Below are 17287 nucleotides of genomic sequence, written 5' to 3'. Positions count from 1 at the left end.
ATGGTTTCAGCTTTAATAGTGTATTTTGTAAACGTTAAAAGTGCAGATCTGATTTTTAACAATGCAACATGTTGTCACACAGTGATTTTGATAAGGCAGTGCAGCTTAACATAGTTGGCTTTGAATGGATAATTTTTTTAAATTAGAATTTAGGATGGTTTGCCCTTTCGTTTGTTTTCTTAAATACACACTGAAATATCTTTTCTTGCTACTCTTACAACAGCTGGCACACAGGCTGGGGAGGAAGTTCCAGTTGTTTCCAGAACCAATATAAAAGAATACAAGGACAGTTTCTCCAATGAGAAATTTGATTTCCGCAACAACCCGAACATCACATTCTTTGTTTACGTCAGCAATTTCACCTGGCCCATAAAAATACAGGTAAGAGCTGCTAATATATGTTAGATTGTTTAAAGGTGCTTTTTTATTTCTCTCAACAACTGTGGCAGTTTGCTGTGCCTGGAGCTGTCCAAGCTGAGCCAGCCTGGTGTAATGCCGGAGCAGAGAGGGTTTGATGTTCCTGGATAAGAGGAAGAAGGTGTGAGGCATCTTCTGATATTGCCTCAGCCCAGTGGATCTGAAGATGTACTGTGAAATAAAGAGAGACACTCATTTATTAACAGGGCCATGCTTGACGAGGTGTCTGCCTTCAGATGTGCAGGTATTGATGTTGTAGAAAAAGACTGATAAAGCTGCAAACGAAGCCTGGAAAGAGCAGACAGAGGAAATGCTTTAGTGGCTCTTGAGTGCCTGGTTCTCAAAAGGCAGAGTTCAAGGGCCACCCCCTTTCTCCTGCTGCTCCATCAGGCTGGTGGCACGTGCAGGACAAGCAGCTCATCCTTTCCCTTTATGCAGGGTAGGTGGTTGACAGGCAGTGCCTGGCTGGCTGTGGTGGTGAAGCTGGTGCAGGCAAAGCAGTGGATGAAGCTTACGATCATAAAATCAGACAGAATCACTCTGCGCTTGCAATCACAGATTCTGCAGCTGCTGAGGCAGCTTACAATTCAGAGCAGCCTTGCCCAAGTCAAGTGTCAACTTACTGTGTGCTCAGAGTGATGTGGGTGTTTGAAGGGCAGAATCCTTTGAGGCCTGGAACAGAGATCATGGAATGGTTTGGGTTTGAAGGGACTTGAAAGGTGATCTCATTCCACCTGCTGCTGTGGGCAGGAACAGCTTTCACTAGCCCAACTTGCTCCAAGCCCTGTCCAACCATGAACAGTTATGGGGATGGGGCAGCCACAGCTCTCAAATGAAGCTTGGCATATTTGAATTCTGCCTTATTTAAAAAACTTGGTCAAATATGGGAACTAAGATTCTGCCATCTTCACCCTTGTTCAGCTGATTGTTTTGTGAAAGCTGACACTTCACATTAATGTTTTTGGTATTTCAAATGTATTGGTTAGGCAAACTCACTCTTTCAAGAAAAATAATGCACAGGATAATACTGAGCAAGAAAATGAGATCCACTTGAAAAAAAAGCTGTAGTGATATTTTTCCTGAATTTTTAAAAAAGTAATAGGAATACTTGTGAAATGTCATTATCACTTTCTCCTAAAGACACTAGTGGAAAACTTTGGGAAACTTTGTCTTGGTGATTGCAGACTGAAGATTTGGCAGGTTGGCTTTGGGCTCTTTTTATTATCATGTACAGTTTTGGTAATCAGTTTGCAGTTGGAGAGTTTTTACTTCATAGACTGGTAAAGTCTTAGTCTATTTTCAAGCTCTAGTTTTTAGATTTGGAGGAGTTGATGAGATGCAATGTAAAATCTTTATGTCATTGGATACTCAAGTAACAAGTCCCAAACCTCCACATTTTCATGTAAATACTACTTGTAGGGAAAGTAGCATCTGTGTACAAAGGTGAGCACTTGTGCAATGATTTATTTAAATATCTGAGCTTCTCTTTCATCAAATTCATAATCACAGGAGTCAGGAAAATAATAATTTTTTTTTAACCTTATGGGTTATTTTGATTGATACTTGATTTTCTGTGATCAGTGTTGGACTGTATCTTAGCCTGATTTATTTCTTCATTATTTACTACGGCAGAGCTGTGTGTTTGGGATACAGCTAACTGGTTTTTCTCTTACCTCTCCTTACAGCATCCCCTCTTCCCTTCCCCTCCTGGTTTCCTTTACTTGTATGGCTGAAACGTCTCTTGCTGCTTTGTTTTCATTTGCTGAGCAATGGCACAGCTTGATTTCTGGCAGTTCTTATTTTATCTCTCTACTTCTTGCTGGCTTTAAAGACACTGCTAATGAATCCTTTCCTCTCCCTAATACAAAGTCTCTTTAATTGATCCTCATATCCCTTTCAAGGTTAACTCTGAGGATGCAGCTTTCAAATAGTTTTGCATCTTTGACCTGAGAGAAATATTTAGATGGCAGCTTTTCCATTCCTAATCTCCTTAGTCCACTTGATTTTACTCTTTGATTTCATTTCTCATAGTTAAAGAGTGAACTTTGATTTTCTTACAACACTTGACCTCTCCTTATCCTTAATTTAATGTGAATGTGCTTGTATGACTCAATCCAAGTTAATATTATATCACCACCTCTTCTTAATGTCTTTGTTACTTGCCAAAACAAAGTCTAAAACAGCATCAACTCTTATTCGTTGAGACACAATTTTTGTGAGGAAGACTGGCAGTGACCAGCAGTCTGGTCTACAGAATTTCTGTTTCCTCTTCAGTGCAAAGCTGAAAACCAGGACTCACCATGTCCTTTCAGGTCTTGTGCAATCTGCCACGATGGATTGAGCTTCCCTCAGTTGCAATCTGTGTTCCTACCTGTCCTTTCTATATCTCAGTTTTTTAAATTTTTGTGAAGTAGCTCTCTGTAGTTTGTGTTCAAAATGTTAAAATAGAAGCTAAATCGTGGTACATGTTTTTGGGATAAAGATTTTTTTGACGAATGCCCAGAGAAGCCGTGACTGCTCCATCCTTGGAAGTGTTTGAGGCCAGGTTGGATGGGGTTTGGAGCATCCTGGTCTAGTGGAAGGTGTCCTTGTCCATGTCAGGGGGTTGGATTGAGATGAGCTTGAAGATCCTTTCCAGCCCACCTCATTCTCTGATTCTGTGATTTTAAGGCTTCCTGGCTGTCAGTCCTTGACTCTTACTGTGCTATATTCTTCTCAGGAACAGTTTTTATTCAGAGCTTTCCTTCTGTTTTCCAAGGGGTTCATCTCTGACTTCACTGCAGAAGAGTTTTGTGCTGTTGGGATCAGTCCTTCAGGGCAAACTGGCCTGTTAATTAAAACTCCATGTTGCAGTATGGGCAGGATGCAAACTGTTCTCTTATCTCCTATCTTGTCTCCTACAGTACTCCTCATTGCACCTCCACTATTAAACTGTCACGCAGCTACAGAACTTGTTCCAATTTCCCCTTGGAAATTACACTGATTTGAATAGAGTATGTTGAAGTTAGAAAAACTCTGCTCCTGCCAAGCTGCTGGAAATTATTTTGTCCTCAGGTGTGTGCATCATGTGGCAGTTCATGCGTGTGTTTGGGCAGTGCAGCATGTCCAATTCATATTTTTAGGGATTTATTCTTTCTTTGACTATCTTAGTAAACTGTCATTGTACAAACACTCACTTGTCCTAGCTTATTTTCAATTTCAGTATAACAGATGTATTTAAACATGAGTGTTTATGTCTATACAAAATCTTGCAACAAAAGACTTTATAAATGTAGTTTTTACTGCAGAGCAGATCTAGAATCCACTTTTTTTGTTGTTTTCTAAGTACTGCAAACTTTATCTTGAAGTCCTTGATTGAAATCTGTCTCTTATTCATTCTCTCTCCTTGCCTGTCAAAATCTGCACTTGGAAGGTGTAAACGTTCCTTTGTGTAAGAGATGGCAGTGTCCCTGCAGTGCTCAGTTCTGGCTCTTTTTTCCCCTTTTCCTCCACCTCTTTTCCAAACCACTTCGGTTCATTTCTTTTTTAAAATATATTGGTTTAGGATGTCTTTCCCTGCCTGGTTAATGACTTAAAATGATTATTCAGTAAAAGAACTAAAGCAGCAAAATGCAGAAAGCCTTCAAAATACAGAAATTGTCTTCCTAATTCCTCCTTTGAGCAGTTCCAAGCATGAAGGAGTTCACTTAAAGCCTTACCTTGCCAAGCTTTCCTGAAAATCCAGCTAAGGTCCTGTCTGCAGTGTCTGGATATTTCCATTCTTTCTGCTTTGGGAGCTCCTCTTTGCTGCAAATGTTGGATGCATGGACTTTTGAAGCATTTAGCAAACCCCAACTGTTCACCTTCCTCTCTTCAGCTTTGCTCTAAACATTCCCTGCCTTCCTCCAAAGTGGGAGTGCACCCTTTAGGAAAGGACATTAGTGGGCGTTGAAGGATTGAAGTTTATTTCACCCATGTGAATATAATAGTAATTTTTTCTCCCCTATTCTTCCTGTTTTCTTAATCTTGATAGTGAGTTTGCTTTGTTACTCTTTTCAAATTTAACTCAGAGTAGAAGAGAGACATTGACTATAAATAATCAGCTGTACAATAGCACAGTAAGAAGCAAAGGAATTCAGTGCAGGACCTTTCAGATGAGTTCTCTTCATGGGTTTCAATCCATGAAAAGTCAACTCACTCTGAGGTGACTAGAAATGCAGTTCTAGAGCTGACAAGTAGTTAATGGTGAGAGTTTGAAACTCTCTTAGATACCTGTGTAAATGTCAGCAGGTTTTAACACTGTTTAAACTTGTATGTATTTACTTGGGGTAGAGACCAGTGAGTGAATCCCTCTCCAGAGTGTACAGGAGGATGAAAATTCGATCTCCTAGTACAGCAAATTCTTTCCTGTCCGGAAGATTTCTGCTTCATCACAATTTACTGCTGATGGTGTTTGCTACTACTCACTAAATAGATATTGGTGGTTTAGTCTTGTTTCATACCCAAACTATTGTTTTTATTCACTAACATTCAGTCCCATTTGATATTTGATTTTTTCCTCTCAGATTCTGAGCATCTTGCATTGATCTCTACGTTCTGAGAATGTGTAAGATGTTTAGGAACTGATTAAGGCAAACCCAGTTTGTGATTGTATCATTAACTGACAATTGCCTCTTCTCTCTCCTTAGTGTTGGTTGAAGGATTTTGATTTGAACACACTTAAATGTTAATTATGAACCAAATGCTTCAAGAAACAAAAAGAGGAGAAGGAATTTTGCAGCTCTTGGATCTAAAATGTACTATTTGCAAAATCTCATTAGGTATTCACTATGTATAATTTTCTTGGCAGTTCATCAACACGTTGGGCTTCAAACAGTGCCTCTGTGACTATGCAGCATCGCTGCATGTGCAGCATGGTGGGGGCTGCAGCAGCATTGCATGGCTCCCACTGTTTCAAGAGCATTTGAGAACCAGTGTGAAACATTCAGCTCACTGAAATTGTTGCCTTCCACTCAGATTTCATAAAGGCTGTAATGGTAAAATAGCTAAAATTGCCTCTGCTGCCTTCAATTTTAGTTTCTCAAACTTTCTTCTGGTTTCCTCTACTTAACTTATTTCAGGATGGTCTATCCATGTAATCTTTTTTATATCTTTATTCCTTTTTACACAGATAGTTCATGGAACAAACAGGATTGGAGGGACCTTAAAGACAATCTATGGATTGCTTAACTCAGTCACATCATGTGTTGTCATGATTATTCTATCTCCAAGCTTGCCATTTACTATGATAGGTACAGGTGAACTCACTGAAAATTTAACCAGCATTGCTCTCTGGTTCCTCTGCTGAAGGGGATAGGTGAACTGAAAGGTAGAAACAATTCATGGCCCTTCAGTGGCTTGCAGCTGGCACAGGAGGTGGCAGGAGGTCTCAGGAGATCGAGTGCAGGAACTCTCACTAATGGGAGACCTGGAAATTTGGGACAGGCTCAAATGTGCTGTAATAAATCAAAATTTGGTCTGTGGTGCTTTCTTTTGGTAATGAGCCAGGTGACTGTCACAGGTGACTGTGTTTGGACTCGTACACAGAATCCTAGAATCACAGATGGGTTTGGATTGGAAGGGACCTTAAAGACTATCTTATTCAAACCTCTGTCATGGGCAGAGACCTTCCACTATCCCAGGCTGCTCCAAACACTGTCCAACCTGGCCTGGAACACTGCAGGGATGGGGCAGCCACAACTTCTTGGGGCAACCTGTGCCACGGTCTCTCAGGGAACAATTTCCTCCCAAATGCCATTTATCCCTGCCCTCTGACAGTGGCAAGCCATTCCCTGTGCCCTGGCACTCCAGGCCCTTGTTCTAAGTCCCCCTCCATCTCTCCTGGAGCCCCTTTAGGTCCTGGAAGGGGCTCTAAGGTCTCTCCAGAGCCTTCTCTTTCTAGGCTGAACACCCCCAGCTCTCGCAGTCTGGCTTCATAGGAGAAATCCAAGTGTCACAGCTCTAGCTGCTCTGTACAGATCCATTGTAGGTGCCATCCCTAGGAAGGTGATGTCAGCTATTAGTTAATGTACTCTTTAATGAACCCCTTCTTTTGGGGCCCTCCCTCTCTGCCTTCTGTTGCTTTTCCTAAATTCCCAGGGTGACTGCATCCAACTTTGGAAGGAAAATGCTCTTTTTAGTGCTCCAGTGAAGAGCTGCACTGCTGCATGAAGTGAGATTTCTGATAGATATGGGAGTACAACTGTGCTCCCATTAAACCTTTCAGAACCAGCACTTTCTTGGAGTCAAGTGCCTTGTATATTAGACCCATGACTACTAATTTTTTTAAGACCTTTTCTTCTATCCTGAGTTGTTTTAAGGGAATAGCGGAAGCTCTGTTGTTTTACAGGCATCAAAAGACTTCTCTGCCTCTCTCAGCACCCCAAGGGTTTTCCAAAGGATTGTTTTATAGTTAATTGCCTCCTTTGACCTGGGAACAGTTCCCACTGCTTTCCAGTGATACACTGAAGATGTCTGTAGGGATGCAGGAGAGCAAATTCCCTTCACATCTCTTTGGCTTAGCAGAGCTGGCAGTGATGTTGGAAATGGGTCTTTTCCTTAGCCCGGAGGTATTTCCTGTCTTGTATGTAGGCAGAGTTCAGGTGGAGCCACCTGCTGTCAGCTGCATTTCGAGTTGAGATGAATTATGCACTAGACTGAGATTCTGCTGAGGAATCGCTCTTGTGTTTTCTTATACTGAACATGGCTATTCAAGCTGGAAATATTAGCCAGTATTTTGCAGGCTACCAGGAATTACATTCTTAAGAACACTTCACAATCCTCAAAGCTCTCGCTCTGATCTTAATCACTGTTTATTGCAATGTTTCATTTCTGTTGTGTCCTTGGATATATAAATACTGAAACATTCTGAAATTCTCATTGTTGAAAGTAAAGCTCCTTCATTAAAGCAGTTTTGATTTGAAATTCTTCTTCTAATGTTCTTCCCCATCACCCTGCGAGTTTTATTGGCAACATTATCCCTAAAACAGGTGGTCTACATTAGCAAAAATCTTATTACCACTTTAATTAAACTTTAATTTTACTTGCCATTCATGTTTAGTGTAGTTCAGGAAGAATTTGGTTTTTTCCGGAGCCGAATGATGGATGACCCTTTGCTGCAGCCAAGGAAAGCTTTGGGATACCCTTAGCTCCTGCCAGGTGAGGAAGGGCTCAAAACAGAGCTAGAGGAACAGCGGATATTACACATTCCTTTTATTTCAGACTTTCAGCCTCTTTCAGGGGGTATGATCATTGCCAGCAGTGATGCTCTCCGTGTTTCCCTCTTTAGGGTTTCCAGCCTGACTAAAAGGCTTTGATAATACGTGGAGAAAGTATGCATGAAGAAACCATCCACAGTTAAAAGGCAGGGCCTGGACTGTCTCTTATGCCTTGATTCCTCTCTAGAAGAAGCATTAGGTATTTGATACAGGACATAAAACCCCTGAGGTCTGGATATGGCCCATAGAGATTTCCAGTCTTTCTCTAAATTAGTGTCATTCTCAAATCAAAAGCAACCGGCTCATCAAATGAGAGCCCTCAGTGAGGGCAAAGAAAAAGTGTCTTTGTTGTTGGCCAAAAAGAATAAAATGCATTCAGATAGGTAGGGATTGCTTTGATAAAATAATTATGTAGGCTTGAAATCGCAGTGAGGTTGCTGATCTGGACAGCTCTCCTGCCAGGTCCTCATGTGCCTTATGCATATTTAACAAGGAAGTGATGTTAAGTGCAGAGATAAAATCATCCTCTACTCTGTGGGACCCTTTATTCCAAACATGTTCTTTTTTTCTGTTGCTTCTGAAAGCATCGTAATGCCAAAATTGTTTGCTAATGATGTCCCTTGCCCTTCTTTAGCTGTAACTGCAGGTGCTTTTGAGCCTCTCTCTCTGCATCTCTCTCACCATGAGAGAGGTTTTCTTGAAACCCAACAATGAAACGTAAATCAATTCCTTAATCTGATGAATTTTTCTGTTGAATGTAATTACTTTTTGAGACTTGCAATTACATACTGATTTTTCAGAACAGACAAACTGACATCTTCTACTGTGGGATGGAAAGATTTTAAACAGAACAGTTGAATGGTCCTTTAAAACATGAAACAGCTGCTTGTGTTTTATCTGCTCCTGCCACCTTATTTTTGGAATCAACCGATGACATTTTTCTCCTTTTAGAAGTTGTTCCCTTTTCGATTAAGTAATATTTTTGTTAGCACCTTCTTAAATCCTTTAGAAGGAGGATTTCTCTCACAGGCATTTAACCCGTGGCAGGATGTGGTGCCAGTTCAGTCCTTTTTACAGAAGGGCGAAGCATCAGCAACCCTGAAAATTGTTCATGCCAAACATTTCCCGGGTGCTGTGTTGGATTTTTATCAGAGATTCATGGAACGGTTTGGGTTGGAATGGAGATGAAGGAGCAGCTCATCCCACCCCTGCCATGGCAGGGACACCTTCCCCTGTCCCAGGTAGATCCCAGCCCCAGTGTCCAGCCTGGCCTTGGGCACTACCAGGGGTCCAGGGGCAGCCACAGCTGCTCTGGGCACCCTGTGCCAGGGCCCCACCACCCTCCCAGGGAAAAATTCCTGCCCAGTATCCCATCCAGCCCTGCCCTCTGGCAGTGGGAAGCCATTCCCTGTGTCCTGTCCCTCCAGGCCTTGTCCCCAGCCCCTCTCCAGCTCTCCTGGAGCCAGCCCCTTCAGGCCCTGCAAGGGGCAACCAATAAAGTCTTGGAGTTTTACATCTGCAACTTGGGATTTCTTGGGATGAACTGTAGTGACTTGCATAACTTTTGTGGGGTTTATTGTAATATCTTTCTACAGCACTGGAAGTCTTTTTTAATGCCTGTTGCAAAACTTTAGCTACATAAATAAGAAAAGTTATAGGATACCAGAGAGAGACAGTCTGCAATTCAGACTTAATGATACCATAGCATTTCTTAGGTGGTGTTTTATTGAGATCTGACAGTGACATATGAATTGTTTGCCTTAATTTTAAGGAAGCTGGTTTTTTTTTCTTTTTTTTTTCAAATGCAGGGCTGGAAAATATATAAAAAGTTGCAGAATTAATTTTCTATGGAAGCTAAGTCCGAATCAGGCATTAATTTTTTCAGGGCGAGGCCAGGGCTGGTTGCTTGAAGTTGCTGTATTTCTGTGATTAATAACTCTTGAAAACACCATAACCCACCACAGAATGTAAATATTGACCCCAAATTCAAATATATTTCAGAAAATGAGTGCTGTGAGCCATTGCTGGGGAGCCAAAAGAGCAAGATACTTCTCTTTATGCAAAGGTTTATTTAAAGAGTCATAGATTAGTGAGCAGAGTTAATGAAGGAGAGAAGAGTATATTGGCAGTAAAATAGAAGCATCTGCCCACTGCAAAGCGACAGTGGATTCAGCCTGGCTAAACCACAGGGGAAAGTAGGTCCAGAACTAAGAGAGGGTGAAAAAAAAACCAAAAGCCTGGTTTAGCTTACAAACATAGAGCCAGAGACAGCAGCATTCCACTACCAGCTCTCAGCTGACTCTGCAGGGCTGCTTTTGGGGAAAAGAAATCCCTGCAATGTCCTGAAATAGTCTTTTTCTCTCACTTATTGTCCTGACGTTGTATTATTAAGACTGTGACTTTTTTTACTGTATTGGCAAATGTTGTTCACAGCAGTGTTGGCAAGCAAGAGCTTATGCTGTGTGGTTTAAGCTAAATTTGGGGGTTTTAATTGCTGCCACTTCAAGTCATGATGTGACACCACGTTTGGGACAACTTGTGGCTTCAGTGTTGTGTAATAATGTGACAATGTTGTCATTCAAAGGTATTTTAATTTGGTTCTTTATATAAATACATGGTTAGTTTGGGGCTGGAACTGGATAATCTTTAAGGTCCCTTCCAACCCAAACCATTCTATGATTCTAAATGTAATATGTATAAATATTATTCTGATTTCTACTTATTTTACTACTTTATTTTATTAAAGATGAGATTCCTGCAGCTGGCATATTATGGGATGTTTTGCTACAGGTTGATAAACATGTTAAATTTCTGATCCAATATCATCCTTGGAATTTACAGCCTCTTTGGGGAAGGAGACAGAGCTTGTTTTCCCCATTGATACCACTGCAACCATGAACTCTGTGTTCCATTTTTCCCCATTTTGTACGGTCAGAAATGTTGCAAGGCAGAAGGTTTCCATCTGTCAGCTGTACTGAAGCCTAAAAAAAAAAAAAAAAAAAACCTTGGAAATATTGCTTTGGCTGTTTCATACTTTTTATTCTTACATCACCTTACATCACCTGCTCTTTAGGAAAACAATTTTTATTCATTTTAAGCTCAGTAGACTGTAAAGCTCATTTTTTCTGGACTTTGAGGGTCTGAGTGAGAGTTTGAGCTGTTATGTGCCAAAGTTTTAAATTTTTCCATGCTGAAACTATTGAGCAATAGTTGCATGCTGCTGAGTGTAACCTAACCTGCACACACATAGTGTCAGAGCTCTGCTTGGCATGAGGCCAAAAACAGGATCCTTCCTTCCCAAATGCGACAGGATCCTTCCCAAATGCATCCACACTGAAGTGGCTGGGACTGGAGGGAGGTGCTTGAGGACCTGGCAGGCAGAGGATTGGAGTGTTTTCCTGCTGATGACTTGTCTTATGTCTCAAGGTTTAGGATCTTTGGTTTTTTCCCAAGTATCTCAGAGCTTCTTTGTCTCCAGAATAATTGTTGTAATTGCAGGATCACAGAATCATTTATCTTGGAAAACCCTCTAAGACCATTGAGTCCAGCTGTTCCCCAGCACTGCCAGGGTCACCACTGACCCGTGTCCGGAAGAGCCACAAGCACAGGGCTTTGAAATCCCTCCAGGGAGGGGTGCTCCATCACTGCCCTGGGCAGCTGTGGCAGGGCTGGACAGCCCTTTCCATGCAGGAATTCCCCTAATATCCACCCTGAGCCACTCCTGGCCCAGGCTGAGGCCGTTCCCTCTCCTCCTGTCCCTGTTCCCTGGGAGCAGAGCCCAACCCCCCCGGCTGTCCCCTCCTGGCAGGGACTTGTGCAGAGCCACAGGGTCCCCCTGAGCCTCCTTCTCTCCAGGCTCAGCCCCTTTCCAGCTCCCTCAGGAATTCTCCTGCCCCTTCCCAGCTCCCTCAGGAATTCTCCTGCCCCTTCCCAGCTCTCTTCCCTGGACATGCACCAGCCTCTCAGTGTATTTCTTCTTGTAAGTGGCCTGAAAAAAGAACTGAGAAGTTCAGAGAATTCAGAAGAATTCAGGAGAATTCACTGAAGATTCAGAAGAACTGAGTTTTTTCTGGCCCTGCCTTGGCTTTCTTGAGGATTGTTTCTGTCCTGTGGAGGTATGCAGGGTCTGAGCTGAGTTTGCTGTTTCAATTACGGGACTTTTCTGAATTTTATTTCCTAGTGCACTTTAAATTTAGATGAGTATCACAATTCAATCCCTGGCTGTTTATTGAACGAATACTTCTCATTTGTCAGATTTGTGTGATAATTTCTGGGATGCAGTGAAATTTGGGACCACGTCTTAAGCACTGTTTTTAATTTAGAGACAGTCATGCCTATGTTCGTTCCGCACAACATGAGAGAGTTCACATGGGAAGACAAAACACGTATAATTGGCATTTCTGAACCAACTGCTGGCTGCAGCCAATTAGCTGAGAAGTGAAAATTTGTGACTACTGCAGGGAGGCAGCACAGTATTGGAATATAAATCGATTTTCATCTCAGAATAAGTTCCGAAGTGAACCAGGTTTTATATTTGCACAGTAGCGAGTATTTGTGCCATAAAGCTCAATGGCTCAGTTAATATTGCAGCAGGTGAGGAGTAAGCCATTAATCTCTTTCATCCTTCATGCAGGAGCAGAGTGACTCGGAGTAGTAGGTGTGAAAATCAAATTTGAGTGAGGATTTTATTTTTGCTTGTTATAGAATGCAAATGTGAGCATGGGAACTTCTTCAACTGCACCGAGTTCTCTCTGATTTGGAGAAAGATGGATTTGGTGGGTGAACTGTGTAGATGAGGAACTAGTCCAGAGGAGGCCGTGGAAGTGTTCCAGGTGCTAGAACCTCTCTCCTCTGGAGACAGAATGAGATCTGGGGTGTTCTGCCTGGAGAAGAGAAGGCTCCAGGGAGAGCTCACAGCCCCTTCCAGTGCTCTGATGTCCACACGTACAGCATCGGGTGCATAACAAACTCTGGGATTTCCCACCTCCAAACCATGCTCCATTTCAACTTGTTCTGTGTCAGAGGTTTTCAGGTTACACTCAACTCCTGTTAAGATCCTTTCTTCTCTGAAACCTAAGGTTTAACTTTCTATCAAGAGAATCTTTCCATGTGGATTGGGTTAAATTTTCTACCTAACCTCCAAATTTGGGTGCAGATTTGCTATTCATTTAAAACAGAGATTTGTGGTGCCTCAGAAGGAGAAGGATATTCTCTTTCAGTAGTGTGATTTGGTTATGGATAAATTCTTTTATTTCACCCAAAATAACAGATGGGGATGGGGATTGGAGCAACCTGGTCTAGTGGAAGGTGTCCCTGCCCATGGCAGGGGGTGGAATGAGATGGTCTTTAAAGTCTCTTCCATTCTGTGATTCTGGAGCAGCAGCTGGAGGCCAGGTGAGGTGTCCCAGGGCAGCTGCAATAGATGATACCCCTCTTCAGGCAACAAATGGAGCTTCTAGTGCATCCATGAAACCTGAAACCAAGGGCAAGGATGCACCATGGAAATTTAAACTCTCTAAGTCTAGGGGTCTACAAATAGATGTCTTTGTGTGCCTTAGTGTTTATGGTTGTGTTATGGAAATGGTCAGGTAATTTATTTATTTATTTTTATTTATTATTAGGCACCTCATTGGTCAGCTGAATCACAGATAAGGTTTACATTGGAAGGTAAAGGCCTGATAGAAATACCCCTGTGACCCTGGATTTGGATGTCATAATCTGTGTCTGAATCCCACAGATCATCCACAGAGGTGAACAAAGGCTTCCTTCTGGACAGTGTCCCTTGGAACTGATATTGTTGAGATAGTTTAAGAGCCACCTGCCTGAAAAAGGCTCCTCTCAGGTTGCTGCTGTGTTTGCTCATCCCTCAGTGAGCAGTATCAGCTCCAAAGTCCTGGTTTCTGAGGGGTGTTTTTGGAAAGGCTTTTTGCCCTTCATTCCTATGATTAGCTCTCTGCTGCCTTAACGACTTCCACGGCTCATTAAAGATATTCACAGAACACAGGGAGCAGCAGCACATGGCAGAACTGAGACCGTGTTCAGGTGCTGGAGCTGGATTGCTGTGTTGGCACATTCTTTCCTAAAGCCTCCCAGCCAGGGCTCTTGGAATTGGCTTCTCTGGAGTGGAGAGCACCCATGGATCTTGGCCATGAGTGTCATTAGAGCACACTGTGTTGGTGTCTAGAGGAGAACTGGAACAGAGAATGACAATACTGAGCAGAAGATAAGTTCCCCCCCCCAGCATTATTCTAGAGGGCAAAATGAATGTTTTGATGACTTTGGCATCACTCAAGAATACTTAAAGCCCCTTTGTTTTACAGCAGGTCCTTTGAGAAAGGCACAGGCACTCAGCATTCAGGCCATGGCGTCCTATAAGCGTTGTCTGTATTCACCAAGGTCAGATTGAATCCTTGCCTCTAACCATAGGAAAAAAACAGACAAGACAGTGGAGATCTTGGGAAGAAATAGAAGTGCATAAATGTCACCTGCATCTTATTTAGCTTGTGGCTTTCTCTCACTGGAAACCTGTGGAACTCCCAGCTTTCCACCTTTCCCTGCTGCTTTTTGTTCATTAACTTTGGTGCTGAGACTAGATTGAAATAAAAAGCAAAACACAGCCCAAACCCCTCCAAATTTCTGTGTGGTCTTGTAGACTTTCAAACCACGAGTGCTGTAGCATTCTCCCACCTGCCAGGTGAGGTTAATGGATGTAGCAGTTGCACCTTTTGATGCCTTCTGAATTCACAGCAAGCCCCAAGCTCTGGGAGCCAGCTTCACATTGTGCTGTCTCTGTTGGGCCCCTCTAGTTTCAGAAGTTAATTAGGCTTTTATTTTTCTTTCTTCCACAGTTCTATTTTAGGTGCATGTCCTGTGGAAAATATAATTTTTAGTTTCTCTTTTTCTCATTCCTCATATGAAATAGGGATGAAAAGGAAGGCGCTACTGGTGGGAATTTAGTCACATTATATATTTGTGAAGAAAGATAGAAATATAATGCATCAATAATCCTGAGTTGCTACCAAGGTAAAAAAGTTGTGGAAACACTATTTTCTGTGGTTGTTTGTGTTTTCTCAAGTGTTTAGAGACCCAAAATGTACTAAATTATGGCATGAAATTGCCATACTTGAAATATTTTGTGGTACATTCACAGAATCCCAGAATAGTTTGGGTGGGAAACGACCTTAAAGCCCATCCATGGGCAGCTTCCACTGTCACAGGCTGCTTCAAGCCCCAGTGTCCAGCCTGGCCTTGGGCACTGCCAGGGATCCAAGGGCAGCCACAGCTGCTCTGGGCACCCTGTGCCAGGGCCTGGCACCCTCCCAACCAGGAATTCCTGCCCAAATCCCATCCAGCCCTGCCCTCTGGAAGTGGGAAGCCATTCCCTTTGTCCTGTCCCTCCAGTCCTTCTCCAGCTCTCCTGGAGCCCCTTTAGGCCCTGGAAGGTCCCCCAGCGCTTTCTGCAAAAACCTCAACTCTTACATTATCAGCTCTTTAGTTAATTTTAGATTAGGGGTGTTAATATTGTGTGTAATATTGGAAATCATTTGAGTTTGGGGAAGTTGTTGTAATCCCATTGTGATGAGTAGTTTGGCTTCCTGTAAAGAGTATCAGTAACTTCCAGCACAAGTGAAAAGAGTTATGCTGTGGTGAATTACCTGTACATCTGTTTATTACAGTTAAATGGGAGGAGTAATTCAAATTGGATTCTTGCTGGTAACAAAAAATTTCTACATAATTTCTTATTTGGTTGTGGACTGCTTTTTCTTAGTGGTATGTGAAACTCAATTTGTTTTTAACGAGTTCAGAACACTTATAGATAACAAGAATAGAGGTTTAAATAATTTTAGGTATGTTGCATATCCAGGTTTAAGGTGGACTTAAGTCTTAGTTGGCCTACTTTAGTGCAAAATAGTTATCTCAAAATTCTTTTCAATTTTCTCATGAAGAACAAACTCTGATTCTTATGCAAGCCAAGTCCTGGTATGTAATTGCTCTAATTGGCTTTCCAAAATTTTTATCAGTCACAGGCTGTAGTTTAGCTCCAGCAATATTTTGAGTTTGAAATACCAACTGTTACTGAAATGTCAGTTGGGTTCAAACATGCTTTCTCTTTGCTTGTATTATTTTGTGGCCAAGTCATTTGCCATTAACTCCTTTGAAATTTGTGTGTACTGATTTCAAAACCAGTGTAATTTTTAGATGTTGGCTAGTTAGTGGAAGCCAGATTTTTTTCTTGGCTTCACATTTTATGCTAATCAAATGATAAAAAATGTAAAGCTCTTCATTATAAATTTTTGTCAGTCCATGCAGCCAGCTACTTCTGGTTCTCTGGAAAGCAGGTGGATTTTTTTGGTACTTGTAATGGTGTGTCAATAGAAAAAGCAGTACAGGTGGTTGTCCTCTCCAGGGTACCTTTCCAGATAAGATAAACACAACCTTTGTAATATTCTTTGGAAGTACCATAATTAAGTATCTGATTTGAGCTGCCTGAGGATGCTGTGTTATTCCTAAGAACAGGGTAAAAACATCCTTGAAAGCCGTGTAGGGCTTGGGAAGAGTCAGAGATGTGCTCCATGGAGAAGGAGCTGGGTGTGCTGCTGGACAGTGGCTGAAAGAGACTCCAAGCCCGGGTAGAGATTGAAGTTGGATATTTGGGAAGATTTCTTCCCAGAAAGAGATGTCCAGACCTGGCTGCCCAGGGCAGAACTGGAGTCCCCAGTCCAGTCTTGCCCCTGGAGGGATTCCAAAGCCCGATGGCACTTGGGGACGTGGGGCAGTGGTCGCCTGGGCAGTGCTGGGGGTGGTTGGACTGGATGGGCTCAGAGCCTGAACCGAAACAATTCTGGGATTCTTTGATATGGATCTGGGAATTTGATTGTGCAGCTGAGCTGAGGTGCTGCCCTGTACCTGGGGGAGGCTTTCCAGGCCCCCAGCATGAGCCCCATGGAGCTTTCCTGCAGTAAAACTGCTTCATCCTTTGCTACAGAATTTGGTTTTTGAGAGTGGATAAATGAATCTTCTACCATAACTTAAACTTAATTAAAAATCCGGGCTGCTAGGAAATTGTTGCCATATTTCTTGTGGATCCAAAATGAACATCCTACTTTCAACAGCTATTTCCAACCAAACTTTCAATGTAACTGAATTAATTAAATCCTGGGAACAGATTATATTAGGGGAAATTAAGCTCTAAGTAAGCAAACCATTAACAATTATAAGACCAAATTGCCTGTGACACAGATTGGTCAGGTTTGATGGCACAAAGTATTTTCAGCTTGTGAGGAATAAATTGTAGAAACAACCTGGGTTTTTTTAATCCATGTATGGGGAGTAGGTCATCAGTTGGGCTTTATAGGAGAAGAACTCCAACAGGCAGAGAAAGTAATTACCACTGGTAAAGCATTTGTAAAGCTTCTATGTGAAATAAACCTAAGTTTTTTGTTTGTTTGTTTTATTTGTTTCCTATGGTTGTTATCAAAAAATGAGAAGTCCTTCTCTGGTAACACTCTCATTAATCTTTCATAGAATCTCTCTTATTTTAAAATTAACAGAATCTTGTTTCTTCTAATGGGAGCAAGTTTTGGTTTACATCACAGAAACTGATCCTGATGGTCATGCACAGGGGACTGGCCTGT

At 42.1% G+C, this 17287-nt stretch overlaps 1 protein-coding gene across 1 annotated transcript in view; it reads left to right on the top strand.

Moving 5' to 3' along the window:
* The window catches only part of ATRN (attractin), a 146740-nt gene that overhangs the window by 83435 nt on the left and 46018 nt on the right, over positions 1 to 17287 (top strand). Inside the window, exon 24 of the mRNA XM_066317554.1 lies at positions 224 to 381. Coding sequence (XP_066173651.1) covers positions 224 to 381 — 158 coding nt within the window. The remainder of the gene's footprint in view (positions 1 to 223; positions 382 to 17287) is intronic.

Source organism: Sylvia atricapilla, chromosome 4, assembly GCF_009819655.1.
Source record: "Sylvia atricapilla isolate bSylAtr1 chromosome 4, bSylAtr1.pri, whole genome shotgun sequence".
Lineage (NCBI taxonomy): Eukaryota > Metazoa > Chordata > Aves > Passeriformes > Sylviidae > Sylvia > Sylvia atricapilla.
This window is presented reverse-complemented; position numbering and strand designations above follow the sequence as displayed.